We start from the raw sequence: 23,297 nt of genomic DNA on the forward strand, positions 1-23,297 counted from the left end.
GGAGCAAAAAAAGGGAAATGTATGGAAAAAGGAACACATTAGGGGAATGCTGCTGCTGCTATACTAATCTCACCGTAATTGCTCAGTATATCGAGGAATATTGCATGCTGCTTCACTTAGGCTCAGGCACATGCTTCCTCATGTCTTCCGCCCCTTCTCCCCCTCCCAGTCCCTTGCTGAAGATGGCAGCCCACCCCAGAATGTAAAGAAAAGCAAATACCAACAAATAAACCAAACGATAACCGAGAAGCAGGTTCCTCCTTTTTCTTTCTCTTGCAAAGATAGTAGAACTGTGCCCTCCCCTCCAGGCACACAGATACACTCTGTTTCATCCTAGCGCGGAAAAGATAAGCAGCGTTTCACGTGCACAGAAATAAGGGAAGAACCTAAGAGAAAGACTCTAAACAAGGGTGCAAGGATCCTGAATATCCACCTCCAAAACAGAGAAATGCCAGGCTGTAAGGACTTTTGCTGTTTATCTCTACCAATGAGCCTATCACAAAAAATAAAGAGAGCACAACGGAATCACTAGCCATGGCAAGGGGCTAGCACCTAAACCCAGTCTCCCTGGGTGCAGAGCTACACTGGTATGTCCCATGCCAGTGCATACATGAGACACAAAATGGATAATGCTTGCTAGCTCTTCTGTAAAGTCTATAAACATCAATTTAGCCACTATAATCAGCAGCAATGAATTTTCTTGCTGTTCAGCTGTATGTACTTTGAGTGTGTCCCACCTGTTTACTGAAATGCTAAGGTCACACTAGACTACATGGGTTCCCATCCATTCTCCCACATACCCAATGCAGTGGCACATTTTTTACAAAAAGTCCACAGAAAAACTTGATGTATAGTCTGAATTTGGGGTTATACAATCCGATGCTGCACAGAAACAACTTTATTTCACCCACACAAGTATGTGATCACCATTACGGAAAAGGCATGGCCAGAGCGCTTCTGGGTAAAGCAGTCAGAAACCTAGAATCCAGTAACTCCAAACATCCAAATACCCAAATGCTTTTACATTGTTCTGGCAATAGAAAAGTTACACAGCAAGGGTGTAAATTAGGGAAAAGCAATTGCTGTGTATCATATATCTACACTAGCTGTTGCGGCTCACTCTTTAATTATTTAAGATAAACACGCCATCACCAATCAAACCCAAAGAGGCTACATACTTATGGAATGAAAGACTCAAGGCTATTTATGACTCTCTGTGGAGAAAAAAAGGCCCACGTCTTGTTCAAAGGGAAGCAGCTGTCCTGCCCTGCGTAGTTCTTTTGAATTAAGCCTCCCAGCAAAGAGAGACTATTTAATCACAGAGCCTTTAACACAGGCAAATTCTGCCTAGAGGAGTGAAATCAAATCTTGAGTCAGCTTATGAAGAATGGAAACTTTGGGCAGAAACATGCTAAATTATGAGGAGCAGTCCTGTGACGTCTTAAAGGGTATATATGACACTACTTTTTAGGACTATAGCTTTCTGTAGGACTACATGTGCTTTCCCTGTCAGAGAAAATGCACTGAAGTCAACAAAAGACCACGGGGGTCCCACCCGCAGAATTTGGCCCAGAGAGCATTGGTCCAATCGATTTTCAGGAGTAAGTTTAGACCTCACTGATGCTGACAAGAAAGGTCACGCAGCACATCCTGTCTGAACTGAGCAGCCTATTTATCTTATGTTTGACAACAAAAGCTCATTATGGGTGGAGTATATGGGAAACCACCAATTTTCTGCTTCATTTCATTGTAAGAATTTCTTTGAATCTGAACTTTGGAGCAAGGATCTAGGAGGCTGAATGCTCAGCACATACAAAACTGGGAATAAATTCCAGTTTTAAAGGATCCTATGAGTTTCACAGCAGTCCAAGCTACATCCTGGCATTAGGACAAAGGAAACAGGGCACCCCAAAAGACAATGAAACTTGTTGAAAATACTTGTGAACAAGTTGTTCTGACTCCAATAAATGAAAGAGTGACACCTCTTCCACCAATAAACAGGAACTATAGATTTTTTAAAAGATAGTCATACACTAAAAAAAGAGCAGCAGCAGATACTGGAGATTCAGTCTTTTCCTCTAAGTGGCACGGGTGAAAAGCGAATCCCTTGTATGGAGTTCAAGCATTCCTCTCTCCTGGGAGGCCCCCCAGTCTTTGGTGCAAGCACCCCCAAGGCGGGGGACTCTCCTCTTACTCAACCTTGCAGCGAAGAGCTTTAAAATCCCTTTCTGTCCCTGCACAGTAGCATAGAGCAACGTTTTCTTAGTACAAGGTTCTCCCTCTCGTGGTGACAGTGTTACCTACTTCAACTGTTGGGTTCCTCAAAAGCTGTATAACACAGAAAAGAAGTGCAAAAAGGAGCTGAATATAAATGCTGTCAACCACAGAAACGCGAGACCAGGGCTTGCATTAGCCCTGGGGGTCTACTTGGTCAACGAGGAAATAGAAAATGAAAGTAATAAGGAAAACCATATACTAGGATAAAGCTAATATTTGGACAGAGTCTTCCCTTGATGTTTATATCATTCAAGGAAAGTCTCCAATGCAAGAATCTATAAAACTGTAAAGCCAGTATCACCTTCTGTTTTCTCTCTCCTTAGAAAAGCAGAAAATATACACATATGAAACACGTTTCTTAGAACATCACAATTCTCAAGATTAGTATTTCTTCAGAGAACGAAAAAGAAAGGATACGCGTTCAAAAAAAGCAAGATTTCTGGATTCACAAATGACTGACTGTCTTTTATGTAAAAGATATGTTAAAATAGTGTTCACCAGCTGATTATTTTGTTAGTTTCACTTTCCCTTAGGCATTTGTATCTGTACACACTGCGTTCTAAAAGTACAATCTCTAGTGTGGATAATCTACCTGTTTGGTACCATCCTGTTTGTCAAACCACTTCTTAGCCTAAAAATATAAACTGTAAACTGTATAAGATGCAAAATGAACTGAGGTGTTTAAAAAAGCGTTAGGAAAAAATAAAAGGCAACAAAGAAGTTAAATCAAGAAACACATTAAACTAGCAATTATCCTAAATGAATTACTGAACCTTACAAACGATTAGCAGGGGAAGTGTGGAATGGGTACGCAGCCATTTAAATGATCAGGCATTCTCAGTGAGGTGAGAACACTCTCTACGAAAATATGTATGATTCAGCATTCAGTCAAAGGAAAAGGCAAAGACCATGGTCAGAAAATGTGGACCACTGAATCAGCACTCTGTTGCAGCAGCTAACTGGAATTAATTTGGGAAATGGCACCTGTTTGGCTTAATGGGACAAAGCCCATCCTTTACGTAATAGGGTAATCTAGTTTTGTTACCTGCGTAATTAATACTAAGAGAATAGTCTCTTCCTTTCCTTACAAACTGGTATACACAGAATAGAGAAAAGCCATACTTAGAGATCACTGCTGGAAGACCATAACTTTTAAACTGCAAGTAGAAAGAAAAAGGATGTGGTAGCGGCCTCCATGTAAGTGCAAATGGCAGATGACTGGAGTCTGTAAGGAATGCCAGCACTTGATGATTCCCATGCTTGAAGTTCGCATTTTATTATCCCAAGATGTGGCATAGGTAACTCTTTGCCTCTCTTCCCACTCCAAAATCACTTTTAAGTTTACTGATTTGCAATGACACAGATTTCCTCACTCTCAGTGAAAGCACAGTTTGTAATCGATGTGACCACCTCTCATTTCTTCCAGTCTTCACAGTTAGGAGAAATGAGATATAATGAATACCTCTTCCACAACCCTCATCCACTTGATTTTGCACATTTTCATTTAGGAGTGATATGTTATCGATCGAAGGAATGGTCGTCAGCTGAGATGTACCTGAATTAGAAAAGCAAACATAAATTCCCATGCTCTTGTAAGTTTGCACTCTTAGGAAGTTTGGATCTAGACTTGCTGCCTGGGCCATCCGTTGCAAGATGAGAATACAGAAAGGACACCCCGGTTTGGGTGTCAAGTCAGCTTCCTCTGGGTTATTTGAATCTAGATGTTGACATATCCCTAGCGACGTTGTTTTCAGCAGCTCTGAGGTGACAATTAAAATCTAGTGGGACTGACCCAAAATTCAGAACCAACAGCAATGTGGTGTGAAGATGAGAAAGGCAACACTCACTTTGGAAAACTTTTGAACCGAAACTCAAACTTGCAGAGGTTGTTCTCATTTGAAAAAGGGAGGATCAGGTGGATAAGTAGATGCAATTGGAATATATTAATAGTGGTGGATGGAGCTATTCTTTTATTCAATTTCTGGCAAAATCCACTGGCCACACTTAGCATAACTGTACAGAGAATAATATTTCTTCTACCCCACATTAGTGTGGAGGACTATTTTAGGAAATCTTAAAACTTTGAAGAAACAGAACTTCGAAAGAGTGAAAGACCACTTGCGGCATCTTTCTCCAAGGCTAGGGATGGAAGGGGGAAGTCTGACACACATTTTTACAAATGAAATAACAGGACATCTTAGAAGAGAGCTAATAGATAACCTTAATTGTCTTGATTAATTGTTCTTCTGATATGAAAGGGGAGAAGGGAACAATCTCTAACTTTTTGTAGAGCCTAATACTGTTTTACCTTTTCTTAAAAAAAATTACTTTCCTACATCTTGCTACATAGAGATTTAAAAAAGCCTGAAAAAAATACTTGTAAAGACAATAAAGAAGCCAATAATATGAAAAAGCACACTAGAGCTGTAATAATGATTGTTAAATGCTTCAAATAGCTGCAGCAGTTGATTGGGTTGTGAATGATACATGTGAAAAGTAATTCTTCTATGATCATAGGCAGATGCAAAAGTTAAATGATTATACTATGTATATATATTGATATAGAATTGCTATATATATTGTGTACTGTATGTTCTAGCTTTCAGAAATACTGTATTGTAGTGTACTGTACTTAACTAAGCAGATCTAAATAGCAACTTGTCATTTTCCACAAAGTCACTAGTACTGTTAACAAAAACCAAAAAGTCTATTTTCTCCAGTAAAAGAAATACATACTGTTACAGTCACAGACATTTTGACTATAGAGAGACAATGTACATTTAACCAAAGAAAAACCCCAAACCAAAATAAAAACCTCACCCCAAAATCAACCAGCCAAAACTGTTGCATTTATCATCTTATTCAAAAGGGGAAGGGAAATGCCACCAATCTAAGAAGAGGAATAACATTTACTCAACTTTGAATGAGTGAAAATGAAAGAAAAAAATCCCCCCAAAATCTCCAATTACCCTCTCTGGGACAAGGAGAATCCCCCAATTGGGCAAAAGAGTTAAAAGAATAAAATGCTACTTTTAGGGCCAACATGATACCAAAATAGGCAGCTGTAGCTAAACGTACTTATTTTAAACGTACTAAATGGGCGCAAAATGAGTTATAGAAATCCTGCAGTTCTCATGGATTATATACTGAATACTCTCACTGACCAATTTCTTCTCCTCCTGACAATCTATTGGTCTTCTAGACACACTAACCATGTTCCTGAAAAGATTTGGGCAAAGACCAAGGGAGAGAAAGTTAATTGTTAATTGTTAGTGACTGCACATTTGGAATGGATTACTCAGATTACTTGTAAAGATATTCATAGTCAACATGTTTCAGAGTACGTGAGGTGGGGAAAGAGCTGTTTGATATGGTGCTTTGGATACTAGAGACTCCAGACCTAGAGTATTTTAAAGCCTATCAATACATTGTGTTGCTAACTGTTTAAAGACTTGGTAATTTTCTACTGTTCTTTTTAAGGGGAGCAAACAGGCAAGTTAGATTATTTTACTTGGATTTTATTCCTTTATCAGGTGAACATGTTGAAATTCAATGGAAATGAGTGACTGAACAGTATCGTTCCAGAGCTGTCCCCTGCCATGGATGGCCATGTCTCCTAGTGAACCCTGCTGAGCTGGACTGTTTGATTTACTTTGTGGCTGAAAGACCACACAAGGCTCTGAGAGGCACACTTCAGCCTTCCCTTCAGAATGGGTACTCAGAAAAATACACAGGACCAAATCTGGGTGTCACGTTTTGAATGAGGGCAAACATCTTATTTGGGCAAACATCCAGTTAAGAGCATTTGGCCGACAGAATGTGTTTTATGAATATATGTGTGCATATATATTGTATAAGTGGTGTACTTGTTTTTCATTAGATTCATATAGATTCATGACAATGCTCTACAGTTAATGTTGTAACCGTTGTTTCATCTAAACCCTTTCCTGAACCACGCATGTCCACACACTCAATTAGCAACCTGTCTGTAAAGCCAGAAAGAGATAGCTAGCTATCTACCGACGCATGCACACATACACACATATACTCACACATACGTTTGCATGCACACACACACACAGAGGCCATATAATTTGGTTTTGTTCAAAGATCCTGGAGATACCAACAGCCTATGTGACAAATGAAAGTAAAGGACTTGATGGGAAAAGTGAGAGGAAGAAAGTCGTGACGTATTTCAGAGCAGTTGGGTGAATGTAATCCTGAATGTAATGGTCCTCTCTAGTCAAACAGTGTATATTCAATGTGGGGGTTGAACCCTTAGGGGACTTCATAAGGTTCAACAAAGAACATGGTAATATCCAGGTGGCAAAAAGAAAAGAAACAAAGTGAAATAGAAAAGGTGCCTAATTAAATGTATAGATCTTAGAAAGATACCTGTCCGTTTTGTAGGAACAGGACATTGCAGAACCGGACAGCTGAGCACAACAATTATCTAATCAAGTTCCGCACTTCCCTCAAGTGTCATAGGACTGTGAATCTGGTAAAAAAATCACCAACAAGTTAATGGTATAAAGTGTGCACACTGTAGAAGTCTGCAGTTCTGCCTAGAAAACACCTAAAGCAAGCAATGCTTTCCTACACTGGTACCAGATTTTCCAGCAGGGTTAAGTCCCAGTGGGGACCTTACCAAAGCATATGGGCTACTGTAACACCTAAGCCCAACCTGACATAGAGCATTTATGAGGGTTGCTTGGGGTGTGGCTGCATGACTGTGCAGGAAATTTTGCAGCACAAAGAGGGCTCAAGTGCTAATAAAGTTTGCATGAGGAGTGGAAACAAGAACATCCCTCTGGGCTCTACTGGATAGAAGTTCTCACACATGATGGGCTACTGGCGGTTCTTTTGTTTGTATAATGATATTGCTGCAGCAAAAGGATATTGTTAGAAGATGTTTTTCTTAAAAGACATCACAGCTAAACCAATCAAAGGGCCTACATCCATCTCCAGTGACATGCACAGAATCCCGAAAGTGCCAATACAGGTTGCACTGATAGAAATTAAGAACAAAATTTGTCACTGAGAAGTAGCTTTTCACTGGATTTCTCGCTCATGAATTCCACTGGCATTGGCGAGGCTGGACTCAGTAGTCAAATCACACAGCCTTACCCCAGTATTACTCATTTGGTTTAGGATGAGGATTTACCCTCCAGTGTTTCACAGGGAGCTGATGCCAACCAACCCAATCAAAAGGAGATCACTTTGGAAGAAGACCCAACCTGGAGCTGTAACTGAACGTTAAAAAACAGCCGAGAAGCACCATCCAATATGAAGAGACCACTATGCCTCACTAATACTTTCTAACCTCTTCCCTACCCTCTCAAACAGGACAACTCAATATAACACATTTCGGATGAAGGGAATGTTTTTGATGAAACTTTGCTACAGATACAAAACATAAGTACACTCCATACTGCTCAGATGCATTTCTGGTTTAAGGCAGCAATTGTATATGAGGTTGTAGTGTATTCAAGGCTGTAGTGTATTTGCTTCCCAAAGAAGTATCTTCCTGCTCTTTGCTTTTTGAAAAATAGTTGAGGACAAATGTGTCTGATTGCGGGGAAAGGAAGTCAGTTAGTGAAGTAGACTTAGTCCTGGTGGTGGAAACTGTGATCACGTATAACATGAAGAATCATGTTATAGTAGCAGAGTTTTCTGCATAGCTTGAGTTGGCCTCTTATTATTTTAAAAGCTTTTAACAAACAATTCTTGGGGAAACCAGCATTTAAAAACCATGACTAATTCTTCTCCTGATGCGGCTTCACTAGAATTATGTTTAGAATACGTTTGACTCCATGTATTTTAAAATAAAACCAGAAACTCTTTAGTTGAGTGACCAATTGCAACATGAATAGTGATTTAAAGAACATTATGGGTCCAATTTACTTTTTTACCTTACTCACAGTAGATCAGTCAACTCTGTTTTTCCTACACCTGGACTCTCTCATAATGCCTGCGGATCAAGCACTACTGCAGAGACTAAAAATGCAAAAAGAAGCCAGCACCATTGCTAAATACATAATGAAAAAGTATCTATTAATATTTAACTGCATTTTTTTCCCTAAACCCATAAATTTTAAACCAAAATTATCAAACAATATCCTAGTAATTATAAACATTAATTCAGAGTGGATATTTCTCCAGATACTGGCAGACATAACACAGGGAAACAAGTCTTCTGTTCACCAAAATTTTGCGTTTGTATAACTCTACTGTTTACATCTCAGTTACTCGTGATCTATAGTGGAGGGGGATCAGAAATAGAAACATTGAATGCATAACATTTTCTCTGTTCCTAGAGGCACTAATCTAGTTGATTAGTTATCAGCACTGGGAATAATTAGGTGGATATACGCTATTACCTAACACATCTTGTTTCTCATTTACATATTTTCTTAGAAAAACGGAACAAAGATTCCCCCTTGTGCTTCACAACAATAGGTCCAAGAGAGTAAAGCATTCTTATTTTTCACACAGGTTGTCTCTCTGTCAGCGTCTCCCTTGTGGACCACATCTCTCTGTTCTACGCTAAAGAAAACATAACCCGCCTTTTTGTTTTGTCTGAGTTAATCTGAAGAATATGCACGTACCTAAAATTCTCTCCAAATTTCCCAGCTAAGTCATCTGTCAAAATGTGGCAACTCCTTTGCTCCTGCTGAAATGAACTGGATCACTGAGAAGCTTTAAAGGAAGTTAGCCGAGACCTTATTACTTCCAGCAGGACAAATAAGAAGGTTAATAGCAGCAAGAACACTGACTTGGTATGGCCAAAAGAAGCCCCTGAGGGACATGACTCCAGCATTAGGCCAATTTCATACACTTGGCTGTCTTACTGGACATGCTGCATAATCTTGCTACTTCCAGCACCTGCCCCTCTGCAAGGCTTACCTACCCCATTTTGGTTTCTGTCAGGGGCCACTCAAGCGCTCGGAAAGGTTTTCATTGCATTTACAAACTCAAGACTCCAGATTTAACCTATTATCTGTAGTTTCTCCCATAAGCCTTTCTTCAGCTGAGCTGTGATCACTTAGGGGCCTGATCCTACTGAGTGACAAGCCTCCTGGGTGCAGAGGAGGCTCAGAACCTCTCAGGGCCAAGTTCTCATCACATTATACCTCCTTCACGAATTTTCACAGCCAGCATAAAAACAAATCAGGGAATGTGAAAAGCAGCTATTTTGCTTTAGGGTGATCAGATGGTGCTTCAGTTAGGCTACCTGCTGAATCATTTCTATCAGGTTTAGCTCAGAGGAGCTGGATGCTGAATTAAAAGGGTCGGACTACCAAGGTCTAGTTTTCCTTGACAGAACAGCCACCAGATGCTAATTTGATATTGTATTTCTTTTCGAGCAGCATGTCATCTTCAGCAGTGAGAGCTGGAGGACATAAGACTGTCAGGAGGGTCACAGATCTACAGCCATAGGTATGCTGAAGGTCTGATTATGTTTGAAATGGTTTGGGTACTTCTGATTTTGATGGAGTCAACACTCCTGCATACATTATGTTTTGTACCTTCTCCCTATGGGATCTGTTTTCATTACTAAGAGAGGCAGGACATGCTAGCAAAATGCTCGATAAAGGCAAGAGACTTGTTCCTTAACCATGTGAATGATCCAGCGCTAATTGAGTAGCTCAAGGTCAACTGAAATCAACAGTTTGGGTTTGGTAAGAAGTGAGGGGGCTGATGGTATGTGGGTTATTACTTAACTCTCCTTCGGATGAAAAAGAAACCAAAAGAAGAAAAATGGGTACCACTCGGCCTCTTTGATCTTAGAGCAAGGGGAAATCTCATTCTCTTAGAAAGTCAATGAAACGCCACTCTCCCCTGTTAGCAGACTGTGAATTTGAGCTGGTTTTGAAAGTAACTAACAGCATGGGCCAGAAGTGGGCCTAGTGGAAGCATGACAGTCGCGGACAACGTGTCCCCAGAGCAGCTCCTGCAAGATATCTATACCTATTTCCCTTATGAGAGACTATTAATAGGGGTTTTGTGAGAGGAGGGACCAGATTGAAATATCATATTACAATTTCTAGACTGGTGTACCCTACTGGTATGTTCCCATTATTTATGAGTTGTGCTTGCTAGTCCTCTGCAAGAGATCACTGTAGGAGAACCTCACTAATGCACACACACCCCAGACGCACACGCACACACTCGGTAGCTGTTCTCTCCTTACTGACCAGCAGACACTGACATTGTGGTCCTGCATTCCTTGTGGATTCAGATTTCCCAGAGAGAGGCAGACTTCGGCGGAATGGGCAAGAGAAGTTCAGTTTTGGTTCTCTGATTCACGATTTCACATAATACAAGAACAAGGGTGTTTCAATGAACAGCAACAAAATTAACCTGAAAAGGAACCATTTCAACAAGGTGGTAATTAACCTGAGGAACTCACTTCCACAGGATAGCACTGGGGCCACCTAGCAATTAATAAGCCAGATCCTTAAAGGATAATGAGAAATATCTGCCACAATATATAATTTTTATATGGGATAAAAAATGAAGGCCATAAGTTATTATGTCTTTAGGTTATAAGCAGATACATAGCTGATGAGGATTATAATAAATCTTCTCTCTTAGGCTTATTACTTTGTAATTATCCAACATGGGTCTTTCATCTTCATCCAAATCATCTGTAACCGGCCACATGTCAGAGACAGAATACTGGGCAAGGTGGACCACAGGGCAGACCTACTCTGGCCAATCCTGCATTTTCAATTGACTTCATCAGCCTCAGCAGCAGTAAGAGAAGGCACTTACCTCTCATTTACTCTAAGGCTTCCTTTATTGCACTTTTGCCTTGCACAGAGGCCTTGATTTGTATGCTCGAATTTATGTCCTCTTTAATGCCCTTTTCCATTGCCAAAGCAATGTCAAGAGAGCTTTAGGGAAAGTGAGAATCAGGCTCAAGGAATGCAGGATATTGCATGCTCCATCAGAGGGATGTGTGCTACAGTCTGCTCTTTCTATATCATTTTCTCTGTCATTTTATCAGGTGTTTTGAAGGAAGCCTTTCCAGCATACTGCAACGGATGCACTCAAAACACCAACAGCAGTTTGTAGATCATTGCGACTGCTAGCGTACCACAGGAATTCTTTCTGCTAAGGAATATTGTAGCAATACATGAAGTTTGAATATACCTGTAACATTCACATATTGTAGTCGTTTCCAAGTAGTAAATAAATATTTCAACAGATGGGAGGAAGCATTATTAAAAAGAATTTAACATTTTAAAAGATAAAGGGGTCTGTGTTTAAGCTCCTAAGTTCACAGAAAGGCACTTATTTAAATGACCTGATGAGCACTTCCAGCTACATTTGCACTTGTGCTGCAAGTTGCTCCATGTTTTACAAAATCAAGTCACTAATTTTTGAGCCTGGAAGTTCAACAAAAACAGTTTATACTTCAGGCAGCCATCTGTGAAGACCTTGGCCTAAACTCTTTGACAAGTGATTTAGAATTCAATCTAGTATGCCTTAGCTTTACTTTAAGAGGTTTGTTTATTTTTTTAATTGGCACCCTTCATTCATTCACAACTGACCTTTAATCCACTTCAAATTTATTAGGCCCCACAATAAATTTGCATTTCAAAGATGATGCTTCTTTGATTTAGGGAAGGATGAAAATTGAAGAATTAAAATTTAGATAGGATTTTTCTCCCCAAATACCATAGTATTCGGATTTTGGTGGATGTAAACCCTGATTCTTATTTCCTGTACACTGGCATATCTCTTCTGGTATCACAACCATATTCCAGAATATGCTACATCTTGACTATAGTTCACCAGATTTAGCAATGGCAAATTAAACAGCTTTTCCCCAGACCTCAGATGACAAATGAGCAGCTACAGATTTTTAAGGTGGGTAAAATTTTTCATTAATTCCTCATATGGGAGAACACCAAACTCTTTGATACTAGAGTTCTCAGAAAAAAATCCTTTCCTCAGAGACAGACCTTCAATCCTTTTGTACAGGGTCACCTTCCCCATTTTCTTCCGCACCCTTGTCTCTAGAACCTTGATTTACTGTACAGATTTAGCGTGTCTTTACGTGGCAGATACTAGTTCTCCCTCTTTGTGTCTTAGGCTTTGTCTTATCACTTCTCGGTTGACACACCAGCATTGCTTTTACCAGTGTGAGAACAATATTTGTTAACTAATTTGTGCTCCTTCTCCAGCTCCCTTGAATTACCCAAACAAATTGGGAACAAAAAAAGACGTTACCATATGAGAGACTCATTTTCTCTGGCATTCGCCTGGAAGTCTCTTTATGCTGCCTACTGTAGCTGAGAATCAGGGCTTCAACGTTTAGGATCTGCTGAACAATAACCTTGCAGGGTACAGAAAGATTCTGAGGCTGAACCACCTGTCAGTTTTTTTTTCCCCGAAATAAATCAGTAACGGAACAGGCGTAGAACATCATAGAAATGAGATTACCTGTGCTGAATCACAGACATCCGATACAGAAGCCGCAGGTGTAAAGATCACGCAAAATGGTATGCGGAGATCTATCAAGTCAATAGTTAGAAAGTTGTCCAGCATAAAAGAATGCCTCATGTGAAATGCTCAGTGTTCACAAGCAAAGTTTTGTAAACTTAAGAAAGCTTAATTTAAATATAGACACAAGTAAAAGCTAAACCAGCAATTTTTCTTTTTTTTTTTTCCTTTTTGCATATTTTTGTTAGGTGCTTCTTCTCTGCCTAAAATATAAAGTCCAGAGTGCAGCTGGTGCAAATCCTAGCTATGGATTTCAAGCAAAAGAAAGATAGTGTCAGACACTGATCCAACTGAACTAAGGACCCATGTACTTTGGGAGTTGCCTTTGGGGGAAAAATTCTCACACAGATACACAGAAGACGACTAGGGAGAACACCAGCCCAAACACAATAAAACAAAATACAAAACACCAACATATATATGCAGATCAGGAATCAATCTTTCACACTGATCCTACATTCCTTGCATAGCTTTGCATATGCAGAGAATGCGGGATGTGGCCCTTCAAGTTAGACGTTTTCGCAAATGAAGAAGGGAAGATTATTTGCAATGGTAATATTTTAAGTTATTTTGGCATCAGCACAAATTACCGGGGGCAGAATCAGATTCCCACACAAATATGGAAGCTCTCTAGCGAGCAAAGCAGGGATGAGAGAACAATACAGCAGATTAATTCTTGTCCAGTGACCAAAAAGAAGGGAAATCCTAGTTATTACACACTTCCAAAACTTTCATTACGTTTTCAAATAAGAAGAAAAGACTACAGATTCTATCATCCCCAAAACCAAGGGAACATTGCTAGAAAAATCGCTTTCTCAAAAGGAACCGCCCTTCAGCAGAAATAAATTCTGAGATGGAACCAAAAAAAGAAACAACAGAACCTTGGTAAGAGCCAAAAAGAGAACCACGTAATTCAAAAACAAAGTAGCAGTTCAAATGATACTGCAGGATGCACAAACTCTAGTAGATAATCTCACAGATGACTTCACAGAGCCCCTCATCGACCCAGGTAATTCTTGATTCCATTAGAAAAGAGAGACAGAGAGAATAATACTAGAAAAGAAAATTAAGAAACATCCTTCCTCTTTTTTAAAATAAAAATCAAGATCATCTCCCCTCCCCCCCTCTGTCTGGAAGCAGGTTAGCTAACCTTAACAGTCTCAATTTAAAATAAAATATATATTTTTATATATATTCATATATATAATAAAAGAGAAGATATTAGTGGCAGTGTACGCAAAACAAAAAAGAAAACAAAGAAAAATTACTTTTAACAATCTCACTTTTTTTGTTTTTTTACACAAATACTGTTGTAAATATATTAAAAAAATCAGCATTCTATCTGGTAAACGTCACTTTTGCCCCTCTATAAAATTTTGAATTAAAAAAGTCCCAAGAACTCTTTTTTTTTTAATTATTATTCCCCTCCCCACCCACCCTCTATTCCTCTTTCTTTCCACAAGAATAAATCCTGATGCAACTTTTTTTTTTTTTTTTTGCAAAGATTGTGGGAACTAACCCTTCTCTTGTACCTAGATCCATAGGTTGCAACCTCTGATATCTTTGATTTTCCTCTGTGTTTCTCTTTGCCTTCTGTGAAAGTCCCTCTTGATTGTGCTGAGGCCCTGGGCTCAGCGAAGACACTGAATAAATTACAAAAAAGCCACCGTTGCTCGTTGTCTGAATCTTCTTGGTTTCTGCTGTAAGGTGGTGGTGGTGGTATGGGAAAAGCAGCGGGGAGGGTGCGCCAGACAGCGTGGGATGGAGCAGAATCCAGGTGAGGAACCTCTGATTCTTTTTCCTCACCCTGCAGGGACTCCATGCTATCCAAGCCACACTGCCTTGCACTCCCCTCAGCCCTTTCGTGTGTTTGTGGATGCGGGTGCGTGTGAGAAAGCAGACACGTGGTGGAAACCAGCAGGGCCTTGTTTCCTCTGGTTGCCGCTCAACCAGAAGCAAAATATTCCACAGTTCTAACTGGATACTGTGAAGTCCAAAAGCGGTCAGCATTGTGAACTATGTCCATTGAAACACTGCGAGCGGTGTACTTATAACGACAGTAGGCCTTGTAGATTTGTAATATATTTTGTTTTGTTTCTTTTTTTTTTTTGTAGTGCTCTTCACAAGTGAGAAAAAAGAAATTGTTTTTTGTTTGTTTGTTTTTTTTATTTTTTCTGTCTGTTTTTTGATTTTTTTTTGTGGTTTTTTTTTGTGTTTGTTTTTGTAGTAAAGAAGGGTTGTATTTAGAGGCCAGTAGCTAGAGATCCAACCAGTGGAGCTCATGAAGCACTACCTGGCCTTAAGGCCACCATCCGAGGGAGGCTGGGAAAATTATTATTCACCCAGCCTCCGGAAATGTAATGTACCAGCAGGCAAAAAACAGTTCTTCATGTAGTACAAAAACAACAAAACGAAACGAACCCAAAAAAAGGAGGAAAATAAAGGTAAAAATGAAACAAAAATCATTTCTTAAATTCTAGTGCCATAGCTTTTTTTGTTGTTTCTATTTTTTTGTTCATAACAAAGAGAGAGAGAGAGATTCTACTTATCCGTCTGACACATGCATCCTCATGTGGTCGTTGAAATGCTCGATTTGGTCAAACTTAGCTGGACAGACAGAGCAGACGTACGTGGTCCCCTCCGTGCAGGCCACCACCCCGGCAGGGACAGCCCTTGCGCCGGTGCCGGTGGCTCCAGGCGTGCCGTTGGTGGCACTGTGCAGAGCCACATGCCTCTCCAACAGGGTCTTGTGAGAGAACTTCTTCTTGCAGATGTAGCACTCGTAGGACTTCTCCCCGCGGTGGAGGCGCATGTGCACATTAAGGGAGCTCTTCTGGGTGAAGCGCTTGTTGCAGATACTGCACTGGTACGCCCTCACGCCAGTGTGCGTCACCATGTGTTTGATTAGGTAATCCTTTAAAGAGAAGGAGCGCCAACAGATGCTGCATTGGTGGGGTTTCTCACCTGCCCATTACCAATGAGAGAGAGAGAGAAAGAAAAACAGACAAGAAAAAAGATAATAAAATTAAACCAGCTCGGTACAACTCTTTGCAATAAACTAATGGTAAGTCTCATGGGGGTCTTTGGAGAGGTGCTCTGGCTAAGGAAGAGTAATCCTCTTAATAAGTGTGTTTTGATACACAACATTTTTTGCAACCAGAGGTTTCAAAACACTTTACAAAGGGGGCTGTAGGTATTCCCAATCCACACAGAGTAAAAAGGAGCTCAGGTGATTTCTTCAAGTTCACATAGTAGGCACTGACAAAGACAGGACTAGAGTTAAAAGGTCCTGGCGTCTCCCCCCAGCTTCAATGGTGTAGCTTCTCCTGCCTATGCTCCTGCCTTGCTCCTCACCCTCATTTCTAGACAGGTCTTAGTCAAGTGACTTTACCTTTCAGTGCCTCCATCTCCCTACCTATATGCAATAAAAGCATGGACAAAGGTAGTGACTACTAGATAGCTGACCTGTAACACGCTCGTTTTTGTCAAATTGCTTTGAATTTCTCAGAAGAGAAATACTAGAGATTGCCAAAGGAATCCAATGCTTTCTAAGAGGTTTACATTTGTTGCCCCTTCTTCTGGTCAAATCTCATAGCTGAAGCATGGATAAGAGTAACTGAAAAGGGAACCTCAGTACATACAATTGCCGAGGCCAGCCAGTACCATGCAAAGGGTAACCTAACAGATAAACTTCCAGTGCAACAGACATGAAATCGAAATGATCTGACTGCCAATTAAATAAAACACCTTATCAGGTAAACCAGAGATATAAAATACTTATGTCATTTACCACATTGCCTTGTGCGCCCAGGGCTGTTGTAAAACTGACTCTGGCAACTTGTGTAAGTGAACTCTGATCATATCCAGACAAACCAGCAACTACAAGGATGAACTGAAAAAAATATTTAGCTGAGCACATACGATCGGTTTGTCCAGACTGCTCTTAATTCCTCCTCATGCTCAGAGTTCTTCTGGGAAACAATGCCACGGCCTCATGTTTCATGGTATCAGGCAACATTTTCGTGACCTGTTGCTTTATTGATAATGTAGACAATACCCAACACCCTGAACGCCCCATCAAAAGCTGCTTTTTAATTTGTTTTCTGAATCACTTGTGGTATATTTCAGGTGCGGTAATTCATCATCCCCAAAGCTGTCAGGGAGAGAGACTGTACCATAGTTCTGAGGCAATGAAAATGATCCTCTGTTTCACTGACTGAAAAATTATTTTCCTTTGGTCATTCTGCAATCTCCCCTCTAGCAGAGATCCTTTTTTTTTTTTTTTTACAGACATCCTGCTTCCTCCTTTTTACAATCAGTCTGGCACTGTTTTAAATCCTGAAGAGTCAATCTTCAGGGACCATCACACGCCTGTGGTAATATATCATTTACTCTTTGTATAGTGAGATTACAATATGCTACTTATATTCAATTTTAAGAGGAGATAATTAATGTGGATTGGATGGGAAGGACCTACTTTTTTATCTCCCCTGAGTCTCTGTTTCTTTTTATTCCACAGTTTGCACGTATGACGGTGACATCCGTGAATGAAATCCACATGCTGCTCTTCCTTGCACCAATGAGGAGTTTGTCCCTACTTGGTGAAAGACACTTGGTCAAAACACAGTAAGCCCTTACTTTCCTGCTGGCTTTGCCGAACATCGTAGTGTGTTGAGTGTAGGCAGGCCAATACGCTTGACACGTGTTATGTGGAAAATGACAGTGCGTCAGTTGTAATAATGTCTGATGAACTTACAAGCGACTGATTATATTTACAATGTTCCTTTTTGCCTTAGGCAATGTATGTCCCAGAGTTTCTAATAAATCTGCCTCCTCTGCTCTAGACCCTGTTAGGACTACGCTATAAAAACACCCTTATTTTTGCATGCGCATGTTTCTAAGATACGCTGGGTTCTGGCTTTCTAATCTTAGCTTCAAAACCTTCCTGGGATTTCTTCTCTCCTAAGAATCTCAAAACTTTTTAGGTTTTCTTTTTGTATGCAAATGTGCTTCCTAAGTGAGCACTGTAGATTCTTTATTCCAATGATTCTTCACCTTGAAGTCAGAGAAAACTTTGCTCAGTGAATTAAACGTGCATGTTCCTCCTTTTGGTTCTTTATTTCATATTTGGCTGGTTTTAGACAGCAATGTGGAACAGTTATCAAATATTAATCACAGTGTGATATGTAGGAGAAGGCAATGATGGCTTATAACGTGCACGGACACTGCATGCATTCTAGCACTGTATTTCCACAACATTGCATGTCTTGGAGAACAATGATGGGGGAAACATTAAAGCCAGTCTGCAGGGAACACAGGAAAATATCCATCTCTGGTATGTTTGTGCCCATGTGAAAGAAGAAAGGGAGGTAGGTTTCCATTGCATGGAAAGCCACATCAGAGTGTAGTTTTCGGAAGCATAAAAACATAGAGATTGGGAGGCCTTTACGTTGCTGAATTCTGAATTCATGACTCCTCCATGGCTTCTCTTGTGAGCCCTCCAAACAGCAAGACCAATTCAAACATGTGCATCTCCCAAATCTTTCCGTTTTTCCATGGATCTTTTCCAGAGCCACTTTGCCTGGCTCCTTTAACAGGGCTGAGGAAAGTCACCCTGACAGTGGGAACAGCTGTCTCCTCTCAGTTTTCATAATGAACCTGTCCAGCACTAGACAAGGTAGCAGACATACTTTCTCTGAGGCTGTACATATAAAGGTTATTTGGAGAAGGGTTTTCTGAAGCCCTGCCCTCTGTTGGTTAAAGTGCAATTATTCTCCCAGACACTCCAGGAGCCAGTTTGTTCCTAAATGAACTTCAAAATCATTTATCTACCCAAATCCCTCTTTGCCACCACAGTTCATTATTTTGGGCATTCTCAGACCCACACAAATAAAATATTAATTCATGATCGGATATGCCTATCAATTTCCTTGGCTGACTTTATGTGCACTAGCTCGGAATATTTTAAGCCAGTCTTCCAATATTATTCTTTATCTGACTCCAAATACCAAATGCAGTGCACAGTTGGGGGTGGGGGAAATAAAGCACCTAATCTCAGTGAAATTATTTGTGAAAAAGGCTTTCTAGCTTTTAGAGCAAGGATGCAGGCAGATATATTTGACTGTGTTCTGAAGGGGCTATTTTTCTAAATAACACAACACTACTTACTTAGTATTTTAGCTACTCATCCACAACAGAAAGATGGAGAACATAAACAGACACAAAGGGTAAATCTTGGGATTCAGGATTCTTGATCCTTGCAGTCATACTTTTTGTACCAGTCCTGAGAAGTCGACCTTTTTGTATATGTACATGTCTGCTTCACGTGTCTAGAGGATTTTTTCATGTAAGCGATAATTATAGGCAAACAGAAGTTAAAAGTTTACATACGCACATGGAAGTGAAGTCTATTGGATACAATGGGGAGGCACGACTTAAATTCCTTCCATACATTGGGCAATTTCTCCAGGTTCTACTCCACGTATCACAAACCCAGCATTTATTTTAAGATCTGACGTTAACAAAACCACTGCTTGGTGAGAGAAATATTTACTCTTTCTCTAAACTAGAATTTTTCTCCAACGTCAGAATGAGCCGAGGGCTAAAGCAAGCAAAATTTAGTCCTGAACTCAGGATAGCTTCTCCATGTAAGATAGATGTGTCTCCTTGCTTTGAAGCCTTATAACTTGACAAAGCTATAAAAGGCAGTTTTGGCTTAGTAGTAAATATGGTTACCTATATCGTCTCAAAAGACCATATACTAAAGCAGTTGCATTTTTAAACAGAAAAGGTGCTGATGTTGTGTTCTACATATATTATTTTAGATTTTTCTCATTGAGCGTTATGTTTCTGTACTCACAGCTAGTGAAATGTCTGATTTACCAAGAGACAGGGGATTACAGCAATCAGCTTCAGTAAAGTACAGAAAAACTTCCTGAAAAAACTCCAAATTTACTTTCTTATAGGAACGTGTGAGATTTAGAAAATATGTGGTAACGTGTCTAACACCCAGGCCTGGACCTACTGCTGCAACTCTACCAGGAATGAACGTGCCCTATACTCATGCCAGTCTTCATCACTTGACCTTAAACCCCTGTAGCCGTAAAACTTACAGAGGGATGCCCTTTTTTAGTAGACATGGTTTTTCTTTAATGACTTATTACAGTGTCCTCATGCCACTTCTACTTAACGTTGCCTGGTCAGCTTGCAGGGGACAACAAATGCTTACCATTTCCTTGGACGGGTGCAGGACACATTTTACTCCAAGTAAAATGAGCGTGTTTCTGCACCATGCACAGTTAGGCCTCTATAAGGGACCTACACGTTTCTGCAGGGCTCAACTTCAATGCAGTAAGCTCGGAAAGTGTTCAGTGATACCAGCTCCCTGGATAACCTCTCCCTCCTGTTCGTGCTGGCGACTGGTGTATTGGGAAACAGAATCTAAGTCCGTGTTTGTCAAGGACTATCTCTGGCTTCGTGTATAAGCCAAAGGGACATGCTCTTACCTGTGTGTACAAACATGTGCTTGACGTAGTTCTGTTTGGCGGTGAAAGTCTTGTTACAGAGAGTGCACTCGTAAGGCTTTTTTTCGCCTTGCCCACCTGCTGTGCTGTGGCCCGCAGATGGGGCCAAGGGCTGTGGGGCTGGCAGCTGGGCAGTAAAGGTTGACAGGCCAGGCTGGGACACTGTCACAAACTGTGTCTGTTGGCCAGCTAAAGGCTGGGGCAGGCTGAAGAGAAAAGGCTTAGGGCCACTCCCAGCAGACTGCGTGGTGAAAAGGGCAGGCAGGTAGGTGTTGCCAGCTGTGCCAATGACCTGAGTGTTGCTGGTCAGAGTCAGCGGCATCCTCAGATTGCTGGTGAGGGTTTCTGTCTGGCGTAAGTAGATCTGTGTGGTTGGCAATGGTTGGGCAACAGTTGTGTTGACAGAAGGCTGCAAAGCCCCCTTTTCGGTGCTGTTATTGACTGTGAGCACTTTGCTGTCCATTTCAACGTCATTGCTTCTCTCTGGCGAGGAAGAGTTGGCATCTACATGCTGCTGCTGCTGCTGCGGCTGAGTGCCATCAGCAGGGACGTCATTTTGATCCGCTTGAGAAGGTTCTTGCTGCCCATCCCGGCCCAGACCAGCCATAAACTGCTGCTCCATGGAATCGGGCTCAGTGCCAATGGAGGAACTGACTCCCGAGTCAAAACTCTCCCCTTTGGGCTCACTCTCAGTGCCTTCTGCTTGGTCAGTGTCCTCAGTGCATTCCTCAGACTCATTGCGCTCAAGGATCTGCACCCTCTGTTGGCCATAGTAGTCATAGTCATCCTCCATCTCCTGCTTAATATGGATGTTGCCCATCAGGGTTTGAATTCGGACAGGGCGTGGTTGCTTGCGGCAGTGTGTGGTCTCTGGAGTGGTGGAGAGGTACCGCTCCATCTGTTGCGACCGTTCGTGAATCCGGGTAATCCAGCTGGGGTCTTCCATGTGATGGTCCCTGGGGAGCCCCAGGGCTGTTTCATGGTGGCTGACCACAGCTCCACTGTAAAAGGAGCGCTCCCCACTGCCATTTTGCATGGAACAGGCGTAGAGGGCCGAATAGATCCTGTCCACACTGTGTTGCGAATGGCTCTGCAGGTAGCCAGACTCTGTGTCGGTGCTCTGCCCCGAGGTGCCTGATTCGGGTGTTCCCCTGGGTGTCTCCTGGCCAGAATCCTGAATCACCGGGTAGACCTCTCCCACATTTTGCGAGACAATCCTTGTGCACTCATCAATCACAGTCTTGATCTGCAGGATGCTGGCAGCTGTGAGGATTTGGAGGGCCTCCGACTGTGAGACCCGCAGCACCCCGCTGTACATGAAGTCAATGAGCTTTTGCACAGACTGGACTGACACCACTGAGGGGATCTCGATGTCGCTGTAGCCCAGCAGCAGCTTGTCCTGGAAGAAGGGGCTGCCAGCCGCCAGCACACAACGGTGGGCGCGTAGCATGCTCCCGTGGATGCGGACCGTCACGTCACAGAAGTGGCCACGGTTGCGCTGCTCGTTGAGGGTCTCGAGCACAGAATTGCTGAAGTTGTGAAGGTTGATGCTATGAATGCGCTCTGTCATCCCCTTGCAACTGATGTTACCTGTAGCAAAGCAGGTGACAAAAAAAAAAAAAAGAACAGATTGAGTCTTGTCCTCTGTGGAGCTACAGTCAGGGCATTGGCAAAGGTGATGGCCCACTGGGTAAACAAAACAGATTATACAGTAAAAATCACATACAGAGGCACCGATAAGAAGACATCATCTCTATAAGGCTAGAAGTTAAACTTTGCTACTCATTTGCAGAAGCTCAAGTCCTGAATTTTTGGACAAAAGCAGACAAAGACAGGTGTAGCTGGGCCTCAATTCCAACCACATTCCTGGGCCTTGGACTTCCTATCAGTTTATCTGGCTTTAAAAAGCCTAGAGCCGGCCAATTGTAAACACTGAGCACATGGATTAAAGCCAGATTTTGGCCTGTTTGGATGTGGACCCATGCCAGAAAAGATCAGCTTCTTACTTTAATGACCCTTTACACCGAGTTGTTAATGCAAAGAGTCTATATGGAAATGTGTTTTCTAACTAGATTGGTATTTTAAGGAACTTGGATCCTGTGTTTTACAGTACAGTTACTTGTATCAAAAAAACTGGCAGTCACTTTGTAAAATGCAAATCTGGTTCAAGATTTAGGCTGTAAATGTTCCTAAAATCCCACGCAGAGTTTTGCCTGGGGTTGTGGTTTAGAACATTTGCCACCCAATAGTGACAAACAGTCCTCTGTAAGAACCCAAAGCAAAAAGTTAACATGAGCTGTCCCCTTCATTTTTAGCATATCCCAAGTTCTGACTGGCACCAGAATGCCATCATATAAAAACAAATGTTCTCCTGCTGTTATTTACTTGACAGAAACTGGAAAATTACAGACATTTACTCTAAGGAAGACTTTGTCTTAGTTTGGCTGAATAATCTAAATACAGAACAGTTTAGAAAAGCACCTAACCAATTCAGCTACAGAGCCAACATATCCTTCAAAATTAACTTTTACAAGTGACTAAAAAGTAACCTCTTAATCTCTCAATCCACTTTTCCCTATGTCCATCTTGCTTGCTTTGGTATTAATGCTTTTTCATTTCCTTTCCTGTTCTTTACTCATTTTTCATCTATTTAGATTTTGATGGGCAGAAACTATGGTTCCACCTTTTAACTATGAAGAACCAACTGCCCTTTGAGTGGTAAACAAATAAAACATTAGTAATAATTTCTTTCTCTTAGCATTTGTAGTACATGCATCATCTTGGTTCCCAGAAAAGTACGCAGCGAAAAGTAATGCAAAATCACCACTAGTATTACAGGCATTTTGTCTTGAATACCCCTACCAAAGCTACAACCCCTCTTGACACAACTACTTGTTAATGTGTGAGAATCCAAAAGTGAAATTTGGTAGAGGAGCATGAGTAAATTAAACTAGCTTATTGTCACTGTCTGTTTTAACAGAA

At 41.1% G+C, this 23,297-nt stretch overlaps 1 protein-coding gene across 1 annotated transcript; it reads right to left on the minus strand.

Annotated features, from left to right (window-relative positions):
- Positions 1-15,337: 15,337 nt before the first annotated feature.
- ZBTB20 (zinc finger and BTB domain containing 20) lies at positions 15,338-21,900 on the minus strand. The gene is made up of 2 exons (XM_009814924.2): positions 20,298-21,900; positions 15,338-15,756 (listed from the first exon to the last, which is right to left on the minus strand). Exons 1-2 carry the CDS (start codon positions 21,883-21,885, stop codon positions 15,338-15,340), a joined length of 2,007 nt encoding a protein of 668 aa, XP_009813226.2. The 5' UTR covers positions 21,886-21,900.
- Between the last annotated feature and the right edge of the window lie 1,397 nt (positions 21,901-23,297).

Source organism: Gavia stellata, chromosome 1 (assembly GCF_030936135.1).
Source record: "Gavia stellata isolate bGavSte3 chromosome 1, bGavSte3.hap2, whole genome shotgun sequence".
Lineage (NCBI taxonomy): Eukaryota > Metazoa > Chordata > Aves > Gaviiformes > Gaviidae > Gavia > Gavia stellata.